We start from the raw sequence: 19232 nt of genomic DNA on the forward strand, positions 1-19232 counted from the left end.
TATCCAGGGCTTCAACTAGGTTTACTTCTAGTTGGTTGCCCAAATCATCAGTGTAATACTCTGTCTCATTCTCACTCCATTTTACCATAATGGGAAAATATGGGTTTGATATTCCAATATGGGAAAATATGGGTTTGATATTCCAATAACAGGGGGGGGGTGAACCCCTGACAGGCAATCAGCAGCCCGAGTTCAGCGTGGAGGGAGCTGCCTGTAGTGAAAAAACACTCTAGGCGAAGGCCTTATATTATTTTACAACCCGAGTTCTACAAGGAACCGGGCGTCAGGGAGCAGAAATGAAAGGTGCAAGGGAGCAGTAGGCGAACGCTCCGCGCGTCTGCAGATCGAGCCGTCTCATCAAAAGTGATGAGCTCGGCTCGAAGCGTGAGCGTTGCAATTGAAGAAGGACTACACAGCCGTGTAGACGCTCCCGCTCCCACTCCACAGGGCTGAATACAAATCGGCAAAAACACACGGGTCAATGCGAGCGGAATCGCGTCGCTATCTGACTACATTAACTAGATATTTTAAATCTGAATATATCATCTAAACACACAATTATGAAGAGAGAATAGAAAAAGTCACTTATCTGCTGCGGAGCAGCAAAGAAAGAGGAAGTGACGTTATAGGTCATGACATTTATGGACAAAGGGTATGGGTGGTGATTGGGCCACGTGATACCGGACTTATGCCTTATGGGGTTTGTAGTTATTGTTTTTCTGTGTAATGATTGGCTGCTGTTTGGAGTAAGTAAAGAAGGAGACAGCATAATCGGAGCCCCCGGTCCTGAAATAGAATTAACTTTGGCAGAGGGACACAGGGGAGCTATAGTTGAATCAGGTGGGAAAGGCTGTGGATGAAAAAAGGGGATGGTGAAGAATGAAAGTTGTAAGAATGGTTTGGTGCATTTTAATGTTGGGGTGGAGGTTTATGGTATGGGTGTTAGGTTTATATTTATTGTGTTAGTGAGGCGATTAATTTAAATTGTAAAATGTTTTGGTGAAGTTTCAGAACTGCATACCGGTCCTATTAAAAGCAGTCGCGGCACACAAGGGTAACAGGGGTTGATATTAACAAAATTAAAAAAAAAAAATTAAAAAACGTATCTGCACGCCATGCCGCCGATACTCCGTCTCCTCAGCAGCAGGCAGGCAGGCAGGCACAGGCTCCCTGTCTGCCCTGTGACCAATCCTGACGCTGCTCAGAGCAGCGTTAGGATTGGCTGGGAGCACCCAGCCAGGGCACTCCCAGGTAGACTGGGAGCCCGTGCCTGCTCTCTCCAACCTGGCAACACAGTGCTGGGCTGGAGAGAGCACAGTGTGCATGTGTGTTTGGCCAGTGCAAGACCTTTTGGCTGGCCAAACACACATGCACACGGAGGGGAATGCACAGTGCACTCCCCTCAGTGCTCGTCATCCCCAGTGCCCGCCCCTTTAACAAAAAAAGGATAATAAACTTAGTTTATTATTCTTTTATTCTTAAAGGATTTGCAGTGGTTGCTGCTGGCGAGAGGTGACGCTCCTCCACCATAGCGAAGGAGCCACCGCTGATTAAAAGATGCCTTTTACTCTTATTTGGTCTGGTTTATTTCACCATCTTACCTGCTGTTCATACAGTGGCAGTGATCACCCAGTGAAAGCGGAAGCAGAGGGGCTCAGTGATTTTTTTAGGGTCGAGCCTGCGTTGCATGCGCTCGCGCATGCGTTTCGCAGGGATACTCTTTTGTATTTATAAAAGGGCTCGGAGCCCTGTCAACTTCACATCAGTGTTTTTTTTTTTTTTTTTTAAAGGAGCTGGGGAGAGACTGGCCTAATACCCAGAGATTCCGATTCCTGAACAGGGGAACCAATCCCTTGACAGCCCAACATCCTGTTATTCTGTGCAAATGACAAACTCTCCCACCACCCCCTCCCCCCGCCTAAAAAAACGTATCTGACCTTCTGTAACATAATCTAGAGGTCACTCCAATGCTCTCGGGCCAAATTCGCACTATATGAAAATACAAAAATAATTATATTGGTAGATTAGTTTGTCAGAAAGCTGTTTTCCTCATCAAGAAGCTGATGACAATCAGAGGTCAGAGGAGAGAGAAGGGCGGTCTGCTGAGGGGCGGGGGTTATGGAGTCTCAATTGAATGGGGATGCGATCACGATGGGGTCAGCGAAGATGAGGCAGGAACAGTAGGAAGGAGGGGGCAGAGCAAGGCATGGGCGGAGGGAGGAGGAGAGAGGGTGATCAGCTGACGAGGCTGGTGACTGAGAGGAAGAGGAGGGTGACGCGGGAGTTTATCAGAGGAAGAGGCTGCTACGGAGGAAGGCCCTACCTACTAAACTGTTCAGGTACCGACTCAGCTGTCAAAGACCAGAGCGGGGTCCGGAGAAAACTTGGGACTGTTGGCGTGGAGTGGGGTGACCGGCAGGGTGGAGGGGTTATCAAAAGAAAGGTAGGGAGATCGTGACGAAGGTACGGATGGCTAGCCCGGATTAGGAAGAGAATGGTGCGGGTGAATGGAGGGGGTTCGAGTGATTAGGCTATGGGGCTGGGGGGACAGACGAGTATTGGAGAAGGAGGTTCTTGGTGTGGAGAGCTGGAAGGAGATGCAGGCTACAGGGAGAAGTAGATCCGGGTTAGCAATGAATGGAGCTTGTGATGGTGGGCTCCGGGACACGGTGAGTGGAGGGTGATGTGTGGAGAGTGATGTGTGGAGAGGGTAATAGCCCGAAGGATAGAGTTATATTGTTTGCAGGATGATAAAGCTAATCTTATCGATGTTGAGAAGCAGCTCTCATTTTTCTCCTTGTTTATTTTTCCCGGGGGTGGGGATTGTTGCTGTGGGTAAATGCGAGCTCTGCAGCTCCGAGTGCATCACGCTCGTCAGCGGGCGTGGAGAGGGGATTCTTTTTATCGTTTTCAAGCACACTGTCTTCCTCCTGCTGAACACCGATATTTTCTGTTTACTTCAGTTTCGACCTCAGCAGAGGGGTTTGCTCAGTGCATATTGAGCTTCAGTGTAAGCGGAACACCCTCTTCTCCCCCCCCCCCTTCCCCAGTCCATCTATGGGGCAGGAGGCCGGGGAGGGCTCAGCTGGGTGACAGCTGCTGCTAGGAGGGGGCACGAGGCTCTGGAACAGTAATATTTGTCTTGTTGCGTACTCAATTAACAAAACACACTAAAGTGTTTTATCAATTGTGAGGGCCCGACACAAAATACAACAGTTACCAACCACTTCCCCTAAAATACACGTGCCCAGTAATCTGAGTCAGGAGCTTGAAAGTAAGGACTGTAATGGATAGATTGTGACTTTAAACGTATTACAGCAACCCTCACACTTTCTTATGCTATGTACTGTTCAGGGCACAAGTCGGGGATACGCGCGGGTGGATGGCCTCCACCCACTAATTTCAGAGGTTGGACACCGTCCCCCCTGCCAAGGATTTGGGCCCCAGTAAAATAATTGTCCCAGTGTTATTTGCGGACACCAGGACATGTCTGTACGTTGTCTGTTTTCCATTCACATGAGCAGCATGCATGCTGGGGGGCGTTCATGTTTAAAGTTTCAGCTAGTCCCACAAGAAAGACGGATTTTAATGGGCCATCAGCTCTCCTGTTGTTTCAGAGTGATCCTGCGTGGCTCTCCTAGCCTCTGGCATAGGTGCCAATGCAATTTAGAGGAAACAAAGGCACAAGTCATCTTTTTACAAGTACTTAGAAGAAGCTGCGATTTGGAGGCAAGCTTTTGACTTTGTTCAATTGCTGTGCACATGCGTGCACTTTATAAATGTTGGATGCATTGGTGTGGACGAGTATACATAAAAATGTAAATACCACTATTTTTTAAATTAATTCCTTTATAGTGCTACCCATTCCAATTAGGGCATCTGGGTGCTTTACATCAAACACACATTTATATTATCAATAAATCATACAAGTGTGAAAATCAATGTGCAGAATATAATTGTAATTATATTTATATAGTGCTTACTACCCTCACAAGGCGTTGATGCCTTTTCAGCTAGTAGCACGCTACTGCGGAACCCCAAAAGGATTGGTGTTGTATTAAAATAGGGAAATATGACGATGTGTTACAGAGAGTGAGGATTACAATTTGTACGAGTTACATGTCTGTCAGAGATCACTGTGCTATATTAGAAGGGTTGTGCTGTATTAAAAGGGTTGTAATTTATGAATTGTAGAAAGCACAATGATCTGTTAAAATCAGCAACCCACTTACCTCTTTACATAAAATAAAAATCTGTCATCTGCATTTACAAGGTGTTGTTTGCAGAAAACGCATTAACCCTCTATGCCATCTTGAGTCAAAACTGTGACTAGACAAAACTTAGATCCCTTCAGCAAGTGCATTAACCACCAGAGATACCTTACCATTACTATTATTCCATGACATCTACCTGACACACACAGATTTCTGTAGCAGGTGCCTTAAACCCATAAAGATATTTTAAAATGTAGTCTTTGCAACCAATTAAGCCAGAACTGATTTACTGTCACGTTTCTCCTTGTTGCCAATTTGTTGTAATAGCTTTTTTTTTTTTTAAAGTGTAAGTTGACTGTCAGACTGCTTTCCAAGACTCAGCTGCTTGTGAATCTAGCCCCTTTCCATTGCCACATCATGATCCTAAAATTTTGTGTTCCCAAAATAATGCCACTTCCTGTAATCTCGTGCACGGGCACGTGCCATGAGGTGACTTGCATCTTGCCTTACATGGTTAGTCCTCCTCCTACTTCTTCTTTTAGGACTTGTGCCCATGTACTATCACTGCCACTGTGTTAGCTTACCTCGTGTCTAGACCCTCAACATACATCCACTGGCTATGTATGAAACAAAGACGCGCTGCGAGTCCTGTGGCAGCCAGGGGCTCCTGTGTGGTATCTGTGGCATGTCCCGGTATCCAGCAGGTTTGTTTTCCCAGTTGGATTGACCAAGAGCCCTTGACTTTTCCTTCATCAAGCAGCCACGTTTATCTGAAAAGTGGTAGTAGGTTTGAAACTCAGAATCTAGAGTCCATAATGGTCTGCAATATAATCAATATCCAAACAGAGTAGGGCTTTCTTTAAAGCAGGAAAAGATTGGACTCTTAAAAGAAGATCCTGGCACCTTCATAACACGCAGAGTCCTGTGAAGGTAGAAAATTAGCAACTGTAGCATGAAATAAAAAGTCCAGTTTTCAAAAGCTTTCTGAAGCCAAGGCTGGTACAGGTAAGCCATAGCTCAGATAGAAGGCTGTTGCAGACGGTTGGATCAACCACAGAAAAGGGTAACCCTTCCCCCGCCTGCTCGTTCTTGAAGTGGGCTTTTTCCAAGCAGCCTTGCTGACTGCAGAAACTATAAATTTGTACAGTGTGGTCTTTAGAAGTTGTAGGGCATGTCCACAAGAAGAACAATGAAAAATGCACATCTTTTTAAATGTACTGCTTGTGTAGCTCAAACCGAAAGACTTCAGCAGGAGTGTCCTGAAGTACCGGAAGAAAGACCATTGTGTGGGCACATAGATTATTCTAGCTCCGACCCTATAATGGAAGGCTGTCTGAAATTCTTAAAGAAAAGTAAAGCAGGGAATTCATTTACCAACGCTGTCTGAGTTGACAAACATGAAGATGACCTAGGATATGAATGCCTATCTTCATCTTGAAGCCTCATTTTTTTTAATGAGCTTACTGTGGTTCGAAAAGAATCCTGTTCCTGGGACCATAAGGTGTAACCCCAAACTCTATTGCTGTCGCTCATCATTTCTGTTTTATCAGGGATGAAAATTAAAGGGAGATAAGCAAACAAATTAACAGCATGAGCCAAACCAAGGGTCTGGCTTGGCTCTAGAAGCCAATGCTCGAGCTGAGCCCTGAAATATTTGGCATGTAAACCATGCACAAAACATCTTGTACAAAATATGACCTAGTCGCTTCCAAATCCAAAAAATGTCTATTCCCTTAGCATGCAAAAGCATTTCACCTTAGTACCTCAGATTATATCACTGCATAGAGAGGTATTTATTAGTGATAGCTTTTTATTTTTATATCCAATTTTATTTCTTGTTTTATTTTTTCTTTCACATTGAAGAACAAAATACAACTACAGTACAGTAGCCCACAAGTACAATAGGAGGGGGTCATACATAGTGTGGGATCGGGAGCCAAATACCCACCAGTCCTGCCCCGGGCAAGTACATTGCTTAGTAGTGCAGTCCACGATGTGCCCTCCACTACCCCCAGATTGCCTCATATTTCCGGGGACAGCCCCATACCTCGTAAATCTGCTTCTCCACTACAGAATACAAGTCCATCCCTGCTCGCCACTTCGGGACAGGTGGCGTCTTGGGATTTTTCTATTGTTGCTCAATGTCTCTTTTGGCCACTAGGCCTAGCAGCCCAATGAAAGTTCTCTCTGCCTGGGCCCCCCAGCTCCTCCAGAAGGCCCAATATCACCACCCTGACATTCAAATCGATCGAGCGTTCCCAGTACTGTGGAGATTTCCCTCCCTAACCTCTCCCAGAAGGGGTGCACCTTCGGGCACTCCCAGGCAACATGCAAGAGATGCGCCCCTTCTTGTCCACACCTCACACATTTCCCAGAAGTCCCAGTACTCATGTGTCGCAAGCGCCATGGAGTGAGGTACGCCATGTGGAAATAGTTAATCTGTACCATCCTCAATCACGCTGAGATAGCCAGTTCCCGGAGTGCTAGGGTGGCCTCTCTCCAGTCATCTTTATCCAAATCTCCAACCCAAGCCGCCCATCTGTACCACACCCCTCCAAGTCCATCGGGTGCATTGGTGAGTAGGGAGCGGTGAAACTGGGTAATGGCACCCTTTCCCAGTTTTCCTATCAGGAGTTTAGCTTCAAGCGGGCTGTAGTTGGGGACGGACTGAGCCGGAGACAAGTGAGTCTTCAAGGCATGTCGCTGCTGGAGGAAAAGGAAGATTTGTGCATTAGTCAGTGCATAATGGGCCTTCAGCTGTTGGAAGGACAAAATCCCTTCTATGTTTGTCACGTCACCTAGTTAGGTAATTCCAATATCGTCCCATTGTTTAAAACCTTCTAGCTCCGCAACCTGCCGGAGCCAGGTGCCCTGCCATAGGGTTGTCAACTTAGTGAGGCGTCGCTCCCACCCCGTCAACCGCAGCACCACCCTCCAGCACTTCACAGCCTCCTGCGTACAGTGAGGGGCAGTATGGGGAATGCGGCCTCTCTATAGGAATCCCAAGAGACCCTCAAAACCCGCCTGGCCAATCTCCAGCCGATAGGCCGGGTCATCCCAACCCCGTTCAACCATTCATTAATGGGGATCGTCTGTGCCGCCAGATAGTAGATGTACAAATCTGGGATTCCCATTCCCTCTTTGTACAAAGACTTCCGAGCTGAAGGCCTCCCTGTGCACCCCAGCCCCCCATACAAAATAGGTAAGTTTTTGGAAGTAAGGGATCTGAACCAAGCCTGTGGGACCAAGTTTGGGAAATTTGACAAGATGTATAAGTATTGGGGAGACAGACCATCTTGAAAAGGGCGATGCGGGCCAAGGGATTCAGTGGGATGCGTCAGCACCTGCCTAGATCCGCTGACAAGGTCTGTGCAAGGGGTTTATTAGTGATAGCTTTTAATTATGAACTTAGAAATATAACTGCCACCACAGTGACAGCATTAGTAGTGAACTAAGGGGCAAGTCAGCTGTCATGTGTAACCTATATGTATGGCTTTGATTCCTATTATAGGCGGAGTAACATTATGGGCTGTTAAATCAAACACAATCTTTTTTTTTTTTTTGTTTTTTTTTTACAACACACATCCTGAACTCACTTATTTGAAGGTGCTCTCAAATGTGATAATGTAGAAACAGGAAGCTAAGCTTGGTGAAATAAAATATATCCCTAGAATTAGATAATTTGGTCAAGTAGCAGAGCTGGTATTCAACCCACCATTTATATTTTCACATTGTGCAACTCAGCTCCTAACTATCTTCTTCTCCCCTCCAGTTCAAAATCGGAGGACACTCCTTTGGCTTTAATTCTTGCTGCAATAGGTTACAGCATAGATGGCAGGAATAAGCTAAATGCTAGCTGAATTAGTTTGAGCTAAATGATCCACGAGGACCCCTAGCTGAGCAAAAGCTAGGAATCTGGCTTGAGCCTAGCTCAAGCTTCAGTGACTTGCCCACCTCTAATGATAAACATTGGCAATGCCAATAGGTCTGTCTAATGAATGCACTGTCAAGGCAGACCTGAAAATCCATGTAGGTAAATGACTGCCCTCCTCCCATCGGTGCTATTTTCAGGGAAACCACCAAAAACTGTCTAATTAATAGCGTTAGTGTTGTTTGTGTGCCCCTGGAAGTTCAGTCTCAGGCTGCTAGATAAATAAACAAAATGATCATAGCTGTGTGGAGGGCAAGCACTTTTTGTGTTTTAAGCACACAACTCCTGCCTAATCAAAACGTACTCCTGACTCCCAACATGTGGGGGAGCCAAAACCCCTCTCCTGGTGGTTCTCACATAATTGTCTGGCGACAGCTGCACTGTCAAGACATATCATAAAAAAGATCCAATTGCTTCCCATCAGTCCTGGGACTCGAACATACATTGTTGGAATGTGAGTGTGATAACAGATGTGTGCCATCCAACCATAAGACTATGTTGGTATCACCCATATGTTTGTAAACATGGATACTTGTGACCGATTCAGAGGCTCAAGATAAACTCCTGTGAAACCCCACAGATCAGTGGAAGGGGGTGAAAGATAAGATGTTCATAACCCACTCTGAGAGAAAGGATGTAAACTTCCCATGAACCAGGACATAAAAAGCTGGCTTCGTATACATGGATTTTGAAAATGTTGTTTTCAACAGTGGGGATTAAAACAGAACACTTAACACGATTTATTTGGAAACACACAAAGTCCTACAGTTAAGTTTATACCTACTCAGTCTTTTGAATGTGGGTATTCTGTTTTTTCATACATTTGACCAAAAAAAAAAAAAACACCATGTTTGTGTGCTTTATACCAACACATTAGGTTCTGTAGCTCCTGACACCATTAAAATGCTGCCATGGTTAACTCTGACAAACCCACAGTCTTGGAGAAAGAGGAATTGCTATCTTAAAGCAAGTGGTTAAAGGATTTTACCTAATCCAACTATTATCCTTTCATTAAGCATGTGGAGTCCCTTCTCTCGAACATAATGCTCTGTTATGAATCTGTGACCTCATTTAACCAGGAAACAGCATTTAGAAGGTGTCCAGAACCACGCAATACCATTATCGCACATCCATTACAACGCATGGGTTTTTACCACAAAAATCTAACATGCTTTTGCTGTGAAAATGTATTTCGCAGGTAAGTGAATTATTTATTTATAGATTTTTTTATTTTTATATATATATATATATATATATACACCTATGTTACGGCAAGGTTGTTTTTAGAGTTGATGAGGGTTGTTGGGTGGCGAGGGCATTTTTTTGGGATTTAGGGTGGTTAAGTGTTTTTGTGTGACAAGGTTATTTTTAGTGTTTAGGGCGGGTATGGATTTATGTTTGGTAAAGGTTTTTTTAGGGGTTAGGGTGGGTGGGTATGGGTTTTTGGTTGTAGGTTAAGAAGGTAAGGTGTGTGTGTGTATATGTATGTGTGTGTATATATATATATATATATATATAGTACTTATGTTTATGTGGTAAAGGCATATTAGTTGTAAAGGTTTGCGTGGTAAAGACACATTTTGTAATGACCGCATTGTAAAGGCATGCATGGTAATGGCATGTGTGGTTCTGTCATGCAACCCACTTAACCATCTTGGTAGTACTACTCAACACCAGCAAACCTTACATTACACACTCTTCTCTGTGAAAGACTCTACCTTTGCCAACAATGTATATATGAGTTTTATATAGAGTGATTCCATCTACAATGCAATGGAGTGCTGCACAAAGCTTTGAGAAGTACATATAGATATCTGAGATAGAGTGGTTAGGTTAAAGAAGCCTGGTGGTCCTGAGATGAGTGTTCGAGAGCGGCATGGGGTATGAAAAGACCAGTGATGTCACTTTGTGTCCCAAAACACTGCCTGCTACTGTGGTCTATGTATTGTAATGCTCCCAATGGAATGTCTCCTTTGTTCTTAGTGCATCCCCCTATTGATTGTCACACATGACATAAATCTCTTTGTTCCCTTAGGACTGAGATTTGGAAAGGTACCTTACACTGGAGTCATTCGTAGTCCAACCATGATTCACAGCCTCTTCCTCATCAATGCATCAGGAGACATCTTCCTGGAGAAACATTGGAAGAGCGTAGTCAGCCGCTCTGTATGCGATTACTTCTTTGAGGCACAGGAGCGGGCGTCTGAAGCTGAGAACGTACCCCCTGTGATTCCCACCCCCCATCACTACCTCTTAAGTGTTTACCGGCACAAGATCTTCTTTGTGGCTGTGATCCAGACCGAGGTGCCTCCTCTCTTTGCAATAGAGTTTCTGCACCGTGTGGTGGACACATTCCAGGTGAGCTCACAAATAGAAGTTACCTGTTGGAATGGGATAGACAGTGGGATTTAGCATATGAGAAATGGATAGAGCTAGAGTGGGGAACTCAGCGGTGTGTTAACCATTGAGTAGTTGCTAAGGAGGGGTTTGTGGAATAGTTGGACATGAGTAGAGTTAGCCACATTGCTTTACCTCATGTCTCTGGTACGCCTTGCCTTGTTTTTATACCTGCTACAGCCTTTCTCTCCTCATTTTTTTTATTGCAATACAATTATGAATTAGAACACAGTTTATACTTTTTATGCTTTTATATTCACAACTTATGCAAATATTGTGCAAACTGGCTATGGTTAAGGTTGTTTATGCCAGACTTTTTAGTAAGTCTTTTTATTCATGTGTCAAAACATGACAACATGCGTGTTAGTACGTCAGTCTTCTGTTTCATTTATCTCATGTATCATGCCTGGCGTGTTTAGTTATTGTTTTCCGTCAGGCATGTGTTGCGTTGTTAGCAAATACACTTTTCCAGCAAAGGAGGAAGGAAGCACACAACCTCTCATCCTAGCACTCAGTTTGCTCAGATGTGTTATGATAAATGCAGTGCATGGTAACACTTACTTTAGTAAAAATCTTTAGTTTTCATCGTCTTTGTTGCAGCCAGTGCTGCGTATCGCTAGATACATGTTTCAAGATGATTGTCATTCTTCAGGAGAGAATAACACGTTGTTTTGGAGCTGCTGGAAATGTTTTCCAGATGTCCCTTTTTTCCATGCCCTGACTAACAAGCTTGCAAAAACGAGGATTGGTGAGAGGCCAGTCTGAGTAACAACAGTTACCAGAAGGCAAACCGTTTACTGTTTCCAAAACTAATTAAATATAAATCTTCATAACTTGGAGTAATTTTGCGCCTGGTGTATTCTGGGGACAATGAGAATGAATGTGCATGAGATGAAAGGTTGTGTCTAGCATGCAAGTATTGTCACTCGGGCAAGCAAGTACTATAGTTCAGGTAAGAATCAGCATATCTTAAAGACTTTGTAGGGAAGCACCCTTTTGACATGGTTAGCTCCCACCTTTTGCCTGGTTTCTGATGTGGCTTTGACTGTTACTGCACTGGGTCCCTAATAACCAGGTCCCCTGTGCCAGATCTCTTTCCTCAAAACTGCTCAGTTGTTTTGCACAATTGGCAAACTCTTTAGCTACCACTGTAAGTCCATAGTAAATGGTACCTAGGGCCTGGGGTACTAAGGAAGGTCTAGGAGGGTTGCAGCACCAGTTGTGCCACCCCAGAGACCCCTCACCAAACCCAAACAGTGCTGCCATTGCAGATTGCATGTGTTGGTGCAGGCTAAACTGAAAACTCGACCTGCCACACATCCCTGTGTGCCAGGTCCCCTGTCACTGCATGTGCTAAGGCAGGGTGCATCCAAGTATATGTGAGGGTATATATGCATGAGCAGATATGCCTCTGCTATATCTGTTGATTCTGAGACACGGTAAGTGCACAGGAAAGCCATTTTAAATGCATGTGCTGGACAGCAGTCATTACGAGTTCGCCAGCTACATGATGGCTTCTGTAAATCCTGGGATGTTTGGTATCAAATATCTCAGAACAATAAACTCTCACTGACCCCAGTGATGAATTTATTAAAAATGCACCTAGAGGGCACCTTACAGGTGCCCCCTGAAAACCTATGAACTACTAGTACGTTGACTGGTCTTGACTAGGTAAGCCACCACAGATGCGTTTCTGCCACCCCAGGGTCAGAGCAGCGCTCTTGAGGGCCTGAGACAAAAGCCTGAACTGTCCAGAGGTGTAACCTCCTCTCCCAGGCAGGATGGACATTCCAAGACGGGGAGCCTCAAAGTCCCTGCTGCCATTGTAATGCATCCCACGTCTCTCCGAATGGCGTGGGTGACCAACACTCCCCAACCCCAATTCTGACCACACATTTGGCAGCAGCACAGGCGGGAAAATTTGTTAAATTAGGCGAAGTGCCCACTTCATGCCAGTCCCACCCCTAAGGCAGACGAGCTGAAGTGGACACTACTTTTTCAAATCCTCCATCTTGCTTGGAAGGAATTAGTCCACTAGGTTTAGGGTTATGTCCACTTCCCAGTAGATGTGGTCATAAGAAGGGTGTAATCACACTAAAGGTGGTCAGCCCATTGACTACCGCCTGGTACTCCATGTAACACCCCTAAATTGAGTATTTAGGTGGAACCCCTGAACTCTTGAACTCAGATTTCGACAACCTAAGAAGACCTGGACAAAGAAGAGTTGCCCCCACAGGTGAGGAGAAGAAGAAGCAGCTGACCACTCCGGGCTGCCTGCTGACCTCAAAGGACCCTGCACAAGAAGTCAACTCGTCCAGCCTTCAATAAAGACTAAAGTCTCCCATGGGCAGAAGAAAACTCCAAGGAAAAGACTCTGCAGCTGCTGGACCCCAGAAACCCCATACCAGAAGTGGCCACTGCACTTTATGTCCACGACCCGAGGTAAAGCCAACCAACGGTGCCAATGTGGGTCCCCAGCTGCCCAGAGACAGAGTTCAATGTGGTCTTGCCCATCTTGGACTCTCCCAAGATGCGTGCAGCATCTGCACGCAGGCCCCCTCTCCCTCAGGCTTGTGGTGAGAGAAAATCTGACACCTCCAGCAACCACTGCATCCGTGACCGCTGGCCCCAGCTGAGGTGGGTCATTGGTGCCATCGACATCCCCTGGCTCTTAAGAGCTCAGACCCACCCCTGACGGTCTTCTCGACAACACCTGCAACCTCAACACACTGGACCCCCTGACGGCGAGTGCTCCTGGATGAGAAAACCCAACTTCTAAAGACACCCCTGCATCTGTCACCCCTAGGCATGGGAGGAGAGGACCAAAGGTGCAACCACATTCTTGAGCACCCCAAGTCTATTACTTACCTGCTTGTTGTCCCTAACAAGTTTCCTAGCCAGAAACTGCAGCCTGTTTGTCACGAGATCCAACTCCCATAGAGAACCAATGGGCACCTGACGCCTTACTGCCTCCTACACCCGGCTGCCCTAGTGCTGCCTGGTGTGACCTGTTGGTGTGGTTCTGAACAGTGCCCACTACTTAACTCTGCTTCCTGAGCTCAACCTTGTCAGCCGTTTTTAACCCTGTGTTTATTGAACATTGTTTTTCTCTATAGCATAACATTGAGAGAACTCTGAAAATTGCACTAAGTGTTGATTTCTAAAACTGTGAAGTATTTGTGCTTAAAAATCTACTTATCTGATTATGAAGTTCTTGGGTTTGAAACCTATAATGATTTTTCTAAACCTTGTTTTATTTTTTTTAAAATATTTTTTATTGATTTTATGTAATACAAGTTGTACAATTTTCAACCACAGGATAACCCAGTGCAATATCTGGTATCTAAACCATTTAACAATCACAAACGCCCCCAATAAGCACAAGACGGAACACTTCCAGTTTCACAGTATCATTTCTAACTGCACCCGCCATGAGTTTACCCTTTGCTATTTATCTTATAAAGGTATTCGCTCGTGACCAGTGTGGGCCCTGTTTTGCGTGCGTGAGTTCCCTGGCTGACTAACGGGGGCTCCATTCAGAATAATAAATGCAGGCAGCTGCCCAAGTTTTCTACTCCTCGTGTGTCGCTGGTACTTCAGTGACGGAGGTTTGACGGATTGTTGCTACAAGAGAGGGGGAAAGGGGGTGATGCGCATGTGCTGTGGTGCCTGGGTGCCCTATGGGTTTTATTTCTGTAGTGGGAGATGCAGGGTGATTTGTGTCGTAATTATTACAAGTGTGTGTTCCCACGTTCAAGGGGGCATCTCATTGTTTTTGGCCTCCAATTTTGTTACCAGATCTTCCCAGGTGGTGCACCCTGTTTGTTGTCGCCCCTCGCGTACCATTCTTTTTAGTACCTGGTGTTCAGTGCGAGCCCAACGTAATATTAGAGAGTGCCAGGATTTCAGGTCGGGAGCCTTGGGGGCTTTCCAGTGTATCGCTATTAGTCTTTTGTACATTAAAAAGGCTAGGTCTGTAAACTTGTGTAGGTATCTTTGTTTTTTTGGTCTCTTTCTCAGACCCAGTAGGCAGGACCTGGGTTCTGCTATCAATGCAAGCCCCGTTAACTCGTATACCTCCCCTACCACCTCCACCAAGACCGTTTGTATATTAGGGCAATCCCATACCATATGATAGAAGGGTGCTGACGGTGTTTTGCATCTTGGGCATACTGGCTCAGAGTCGGGAAACCTACGCTTCAATCTGGCTGAGGAGAGATATGTTTGATGCATGAAATTGAATTGAGTGTACCTAAATCTGGGATTCCTTGACACGCCGCAGGTGTGGGACAAGGCTTTTGGCCAATCTGCCTGTGGGATCGGGGTGGAGAGTACTGCGTTCCATCTCCCCCAGGCTTTCCCCGCCTGTGGTTCGGGAGTCTTGTTGAGGGTTTTGTATAGGTTAGATATAATTTTTATTTGGTCATTATATTGTAAAAGCTGGTGGATTACTGGGGAAATCGTTGGTTCCAAAATACCTGCCCCCCATATTTTCCTTATTTCGTGGCATACGGCGTGATATGTCAGGAACTGACCCGGGTTTTTCTCCGTGAGGGCCTGGAGAGCCTCAAACGACATTAATTTGCCCTCCTCAAAACCATCTCCTACTGTCTGTATTCCTGCTTCACTCCACACCCTCGCAGCTTGCATTCCGGCTGCTGTCCCCACCAATAAATAGTTGAGTGGTGTGTGTGGGGAGTAAGGAAACTTATCCGCTCCTTTTTGCACATATTTAGCCCAACACACGTGCGCAACTGCAAGCAATGGGTTGACCTGTTCCGTTTTGGGGGGCTTAGACGACAGCCAATTTATGAGGGGGGTCCCGTTCCGCCGAGACTCTAGGCTCATGGGTTCTGCCTGCTCTGGTCTGTGGATCCAATATTGGACCCACTGAAGTTGTGCGGCTGCATAGTATCTTTCAAAATTAGGAGTTCCCAGGCCGCCGTTATCTAGCGGGCGTTGCAGCGTGGTTAGTGCCACCCGTGCTCTGCCACCACCCCAGATGAGCTGCAGTAGAGCTGTGTTTAAATTGCCGAAAAAGCTTTTGGCAATAGTTATCGGCAGGGCCGCAAAATAATATAGCAGTCTAGGTAGGATCAACATGTTGGCAATCGCCACCTTGCCGGGTGGCGAGAGCGGAAGCTTATTCCAGAATTGCAGGGAGCCTTTTATGGAGGTTAGCGCCCTCCCCAAATTCCCGTCTCTTAAATCTTCTGTGTCATGATATATGTTTATCCCAAGATATTTAAATGTTGTCGGGCACCACTTTAAGTGCCCTAGCTTAGGGGCATCCTGATTATTGGGAGCCCTCTTTGCCAGGGGAAACGCACAGGACTTCTCCCAATTTACCACAAGGCCTGACAGGCTTCCAAATTCAGCCAATAAGGATATTACAGAAGGAATAACTGCACAGCTGTTCCTGATATATATTAAAGCATCATCTGCGTATAATGAGACCGTGTGGTATAACCCGTTTCTGATTATTCCCCATTCGTGTTCCATGAGGCGTATTCTTGCCGCTAGCGGTTCCATTGCTATGGCAAACAATAGCGGGGATAGGGGGCAGCCCTGCCGTGTCCCCCGGGAGATCAGGAAACTATCAGAAATCACCCCGCCCGTCTTCAGCCTCGCACTTGGGTTGGAATACAGTGTCCGGACCCAACAGATGAAATTAGGACCTATTCCCATGCGAGCCATCGTAGCCAACAAGAAATCCCACTCCAGCGTATCAAAGGCCTTTTCTATGTCTAGTGAGAGCACCATTTCCTCTTGTGCATCACGGGGGTGTCCCCCATTATGCTCAACAGTCTGCGAATATTTAGGAAGGTGTTACGCTTTGGGATGAAGCCGTTTTGATCTGTGTGTATCAATGAGTGCATGTGGGGGGCTAATCTATTAGCTAATATTTTGCCTAATATTTTGCAGTCTGTATTTAGAAGCGATAGTGGTCTATAGGATTTGACATCCGTATGGTCTCGGCCCTGTTTAGGGAGTACCACTATCATAGCTTCCCTTTGGGATATAGGTAGGCTTTCTTTAGTCCACGCCTCTATGAACACTCCTAGCAGGTGGGGTTTCAGGCTGGGTAGATAAGCTTTATAATATTCCGAGGGGAGGCCATCTGCCCCGGGCGCTTTGTTCCTGGGCAGCTGTGCAAGGGCTAGTTCTATTTCTTCTGTTGTTATGGGGGATTCGATTATATCTCTATCTGTTTGTGATAGTTGGGGCGGGAGGGAGTCCGCAAGAAAAGCCTCAAGTTGTGTAGCTGTGCATGAGGTGCGTTTAGTGTATAAGTTTGAGTAGTAATTCCTAAACGTCTCGTTTATTTCTACTTGTGTAGTAGGTGCCAACCGTGCGGGTGCGCAAGAGATGGCTATCGGAGCCTGTTGTCTATCTTCGCGGAGTAGCCATGCTAGCATTCTGCTTGATCTATCTCCTTCCGTTTGCAACCTAGTTAAGTAGTAGTTATAGTCGTGACAGCGAAGTCTGCTATCTACATCATTATATTTTGAGCGCTTTTCTTTGAGGACGGTGTTGGAGATTTCCCCTAGCGCTACCGCTTTTTCCGCTGTTCTTAGCTCCTTCTCTAGTTTGCTAATCTCTGCCTGTAAGGAGAGTCTCACTCCCCACGTAGTGGATATACATACTCCGCGTGCTACTACTTTATGGGCGTCCCACTCTGTCGCCCGAGTTGTTGCAGACATAGCGTTTATTTCCCAGTATTGGCTTATAGATTTTCCCAATATTTTGGTTGAATGCTTGGTCTTGTGAAGCCTCCGCTTGGAATCTCCAAGTGGGGACTGCCTGACGTGTCCTACCGCAGTTCAGTATTACTCTCAAAGGCGCATGATCCGAGAGCGTCTTTGCTAAGTATTCCGATTCAGTGACCAGTGCCCCTATTTTGCGAGTGCCCCATATTATGTCTATTCTAGTATGAGTGTTGTGTGGTACTGAGTAAAATGAATATTCTTTTTGTTCTGGATGACCTAGTCGCCCTATGTCATGGAGTCCCATAACGTTTGCCCATTCCTGCAGGGGACCTATGGGTTTCCTATTGGTTAGTGAGCTCGAATAGGCACTGGTTCTATCCAATACTGCAGATGGGGTACTATTGAAATCACCACCCCAGATGGCTAGGGCCATGGGGTGGGACAACAATGTTGGAGTGAGAGTGGTAAGAAAACCCATGATGCCACTGTTTGGAGCGTATACCCCGACCACCGCCATTTGTCTGCCATCTAGTCTGCCTTCCACAACAACGTATCTCCCACCCTGATCTATCTTGTGTGATGTCAAAAGGAATGGAACTCCTGCCGCTATCCAGATCAACACCCCCCTTGCGAAGGCCGAGTATGTCGTGCCTATCAACTGACCACCCCATTTCGTGTGCAGGTCGCGTAGGTCCCCCTCTAACATGTGTGTCTCTTGCAAAATAGCAATATGTACTCCTAGTCGTTTGAGTCGAGCGTGCACTCTGGCCCGTTTACTCAGCGCCCCAAGACCCCTGATATTCCATGTTACTATGATATACTGGTTTTTAGTATTATTGCGGGAAGACATCATATGGAATTCTGAGGGTGCATTGCTGTGTTAAGGATCTGGGCTCTAGAATTGGCCCATCTGGTCACTGCCTTTCTGTAGCTGGTATTTAATTATAGCAGGCGCAGGTGATCATTTTGTGCATTAAGTGATTCCGAAGCTTGCGTTTCTACTAAACTATTAACCCCAACTCCCCTTATTAAACCCCCTATACTACTTTCAACTACTGTGAAACTACAAAACTTAAAAATACGTGAAATAACCCATATCCAGTTGGATTTACATAGTGGGATTCTCATATCATACAGATGTGGCTCTTATAAGGGGCTCACATCTTTCCGCGGACTTAGTCCGCTGATATCGTCAGGCGCCCCACCTAGGCATGAGTTTATTCCCTCTGGCCCCGCCCGCCAATCGTATTCCGCCCCGTGTGCCCCCAATCCCTTAGCTTAGCGTTTATGTCAAAGATACATATTGTTGGAGGCACATTGTCCCCACACCTCGGCGGTGCCACAAAGTCTCTGCAGATTTCCAGGTTTCAAGCATCGACGCTGGCGGTCTCACTGGGCGTGTGCGTATAGTTTTAAAGTTCGTCAGCGGTTCTGGGGGTGACCTTTGGCCCACCTAGTTCTCCTGTTAACGTGGATGTGGAGCTGGCCGTGTCTGAGTCCGATCCCGGCTCTGGGGGTTTCCTAGCTATTGCACTGTGACTTTGCATGTGTAACGGCGTCTCTTTTAGCACTTTTGCTCTTTCTTCTGCTGCTTGCCAGTCATTGGGCTGGCCTCTGGTGCGTCTTTTGGATTGCTTCCTAGCAGCAGGAGTTTGCCATTTCTCGTCCCCTTCCTTGTCTTCCCGGGGGTGTGCTAGGCCCTTGGCGTGTAGCCCTGTCCAGGCATCTTCGGGGTTTGTGAATATATGGGTGCGGTCCTCCATTACTACCCTTAGTTTGGCAGGGAAGAGCAAGGCATATTTTATGTTGTGTTCCCGTAGGCGTTGCTTAATTTTGATGAAAGAATTGCGTTGGTTCTGCACCTCTTGTGTAAAGTCTGGGTATGCGTTAATGTTCGAGTCTTCATATTTGATTGGTCCTTTACTGTGGAATTGTTGCAATATTGCATCTCGATCTCTGTAGTTCAAGAATCTAGCAATC

General features: G+C 46.0%; 1 protein-coding gene across 3 annotated transcripts in view; it reads left to right on the forward strand.

The window, feature by feature from the left end:
* The first annotated feature begins 2108 nt into the window (after positions 1 to 2108).
* The window catches only part of AP3M2 (adaptor related protein complex 3 subunit mu 2), a 61033-nt gene continuing 43909 nt past the window's right edge, over positions 2109 to 19232 (forward strand). The window contains exons 1-2 of one of the 3 annotated variants that reach the window (XM_069214090.1): positions 2109 to 2339; positions 10181 to 10503. In XM_069214090.1, coding sequence (XP_069070191.1) covers positions 2207 to 2339; positions 10181 to 10503 — 456 coding nt within the window. In that variant the 5' untranslated portion in view covers positions 2109 to 2206. Of the gene's footprint in view, positions 2444 to 2559; positions 2670 to 10180; positions 10504 to 19232 lie in introns of those variants that run through there. The other 2 variants (XM_069214091.1, XM_069214092.1) reach the window with 2 other exon arrangements.

The sequence above is a fragment of the Pleurodeles waltl genome, chromosome 11 (genome assembly GCF_031143425.1).
Source record: "Pleurodeles waltl isolate 20211129_DDA chromosome 11, aPleWal1.hap1.20221129, whole genome shotgun sequence".
Lineage (NCBI taxonomy): Eukaryota > Metazoa > Chordata > Amphibia > Caudata > Salamandridae > Pleurodeles > Pleurodeles waltl.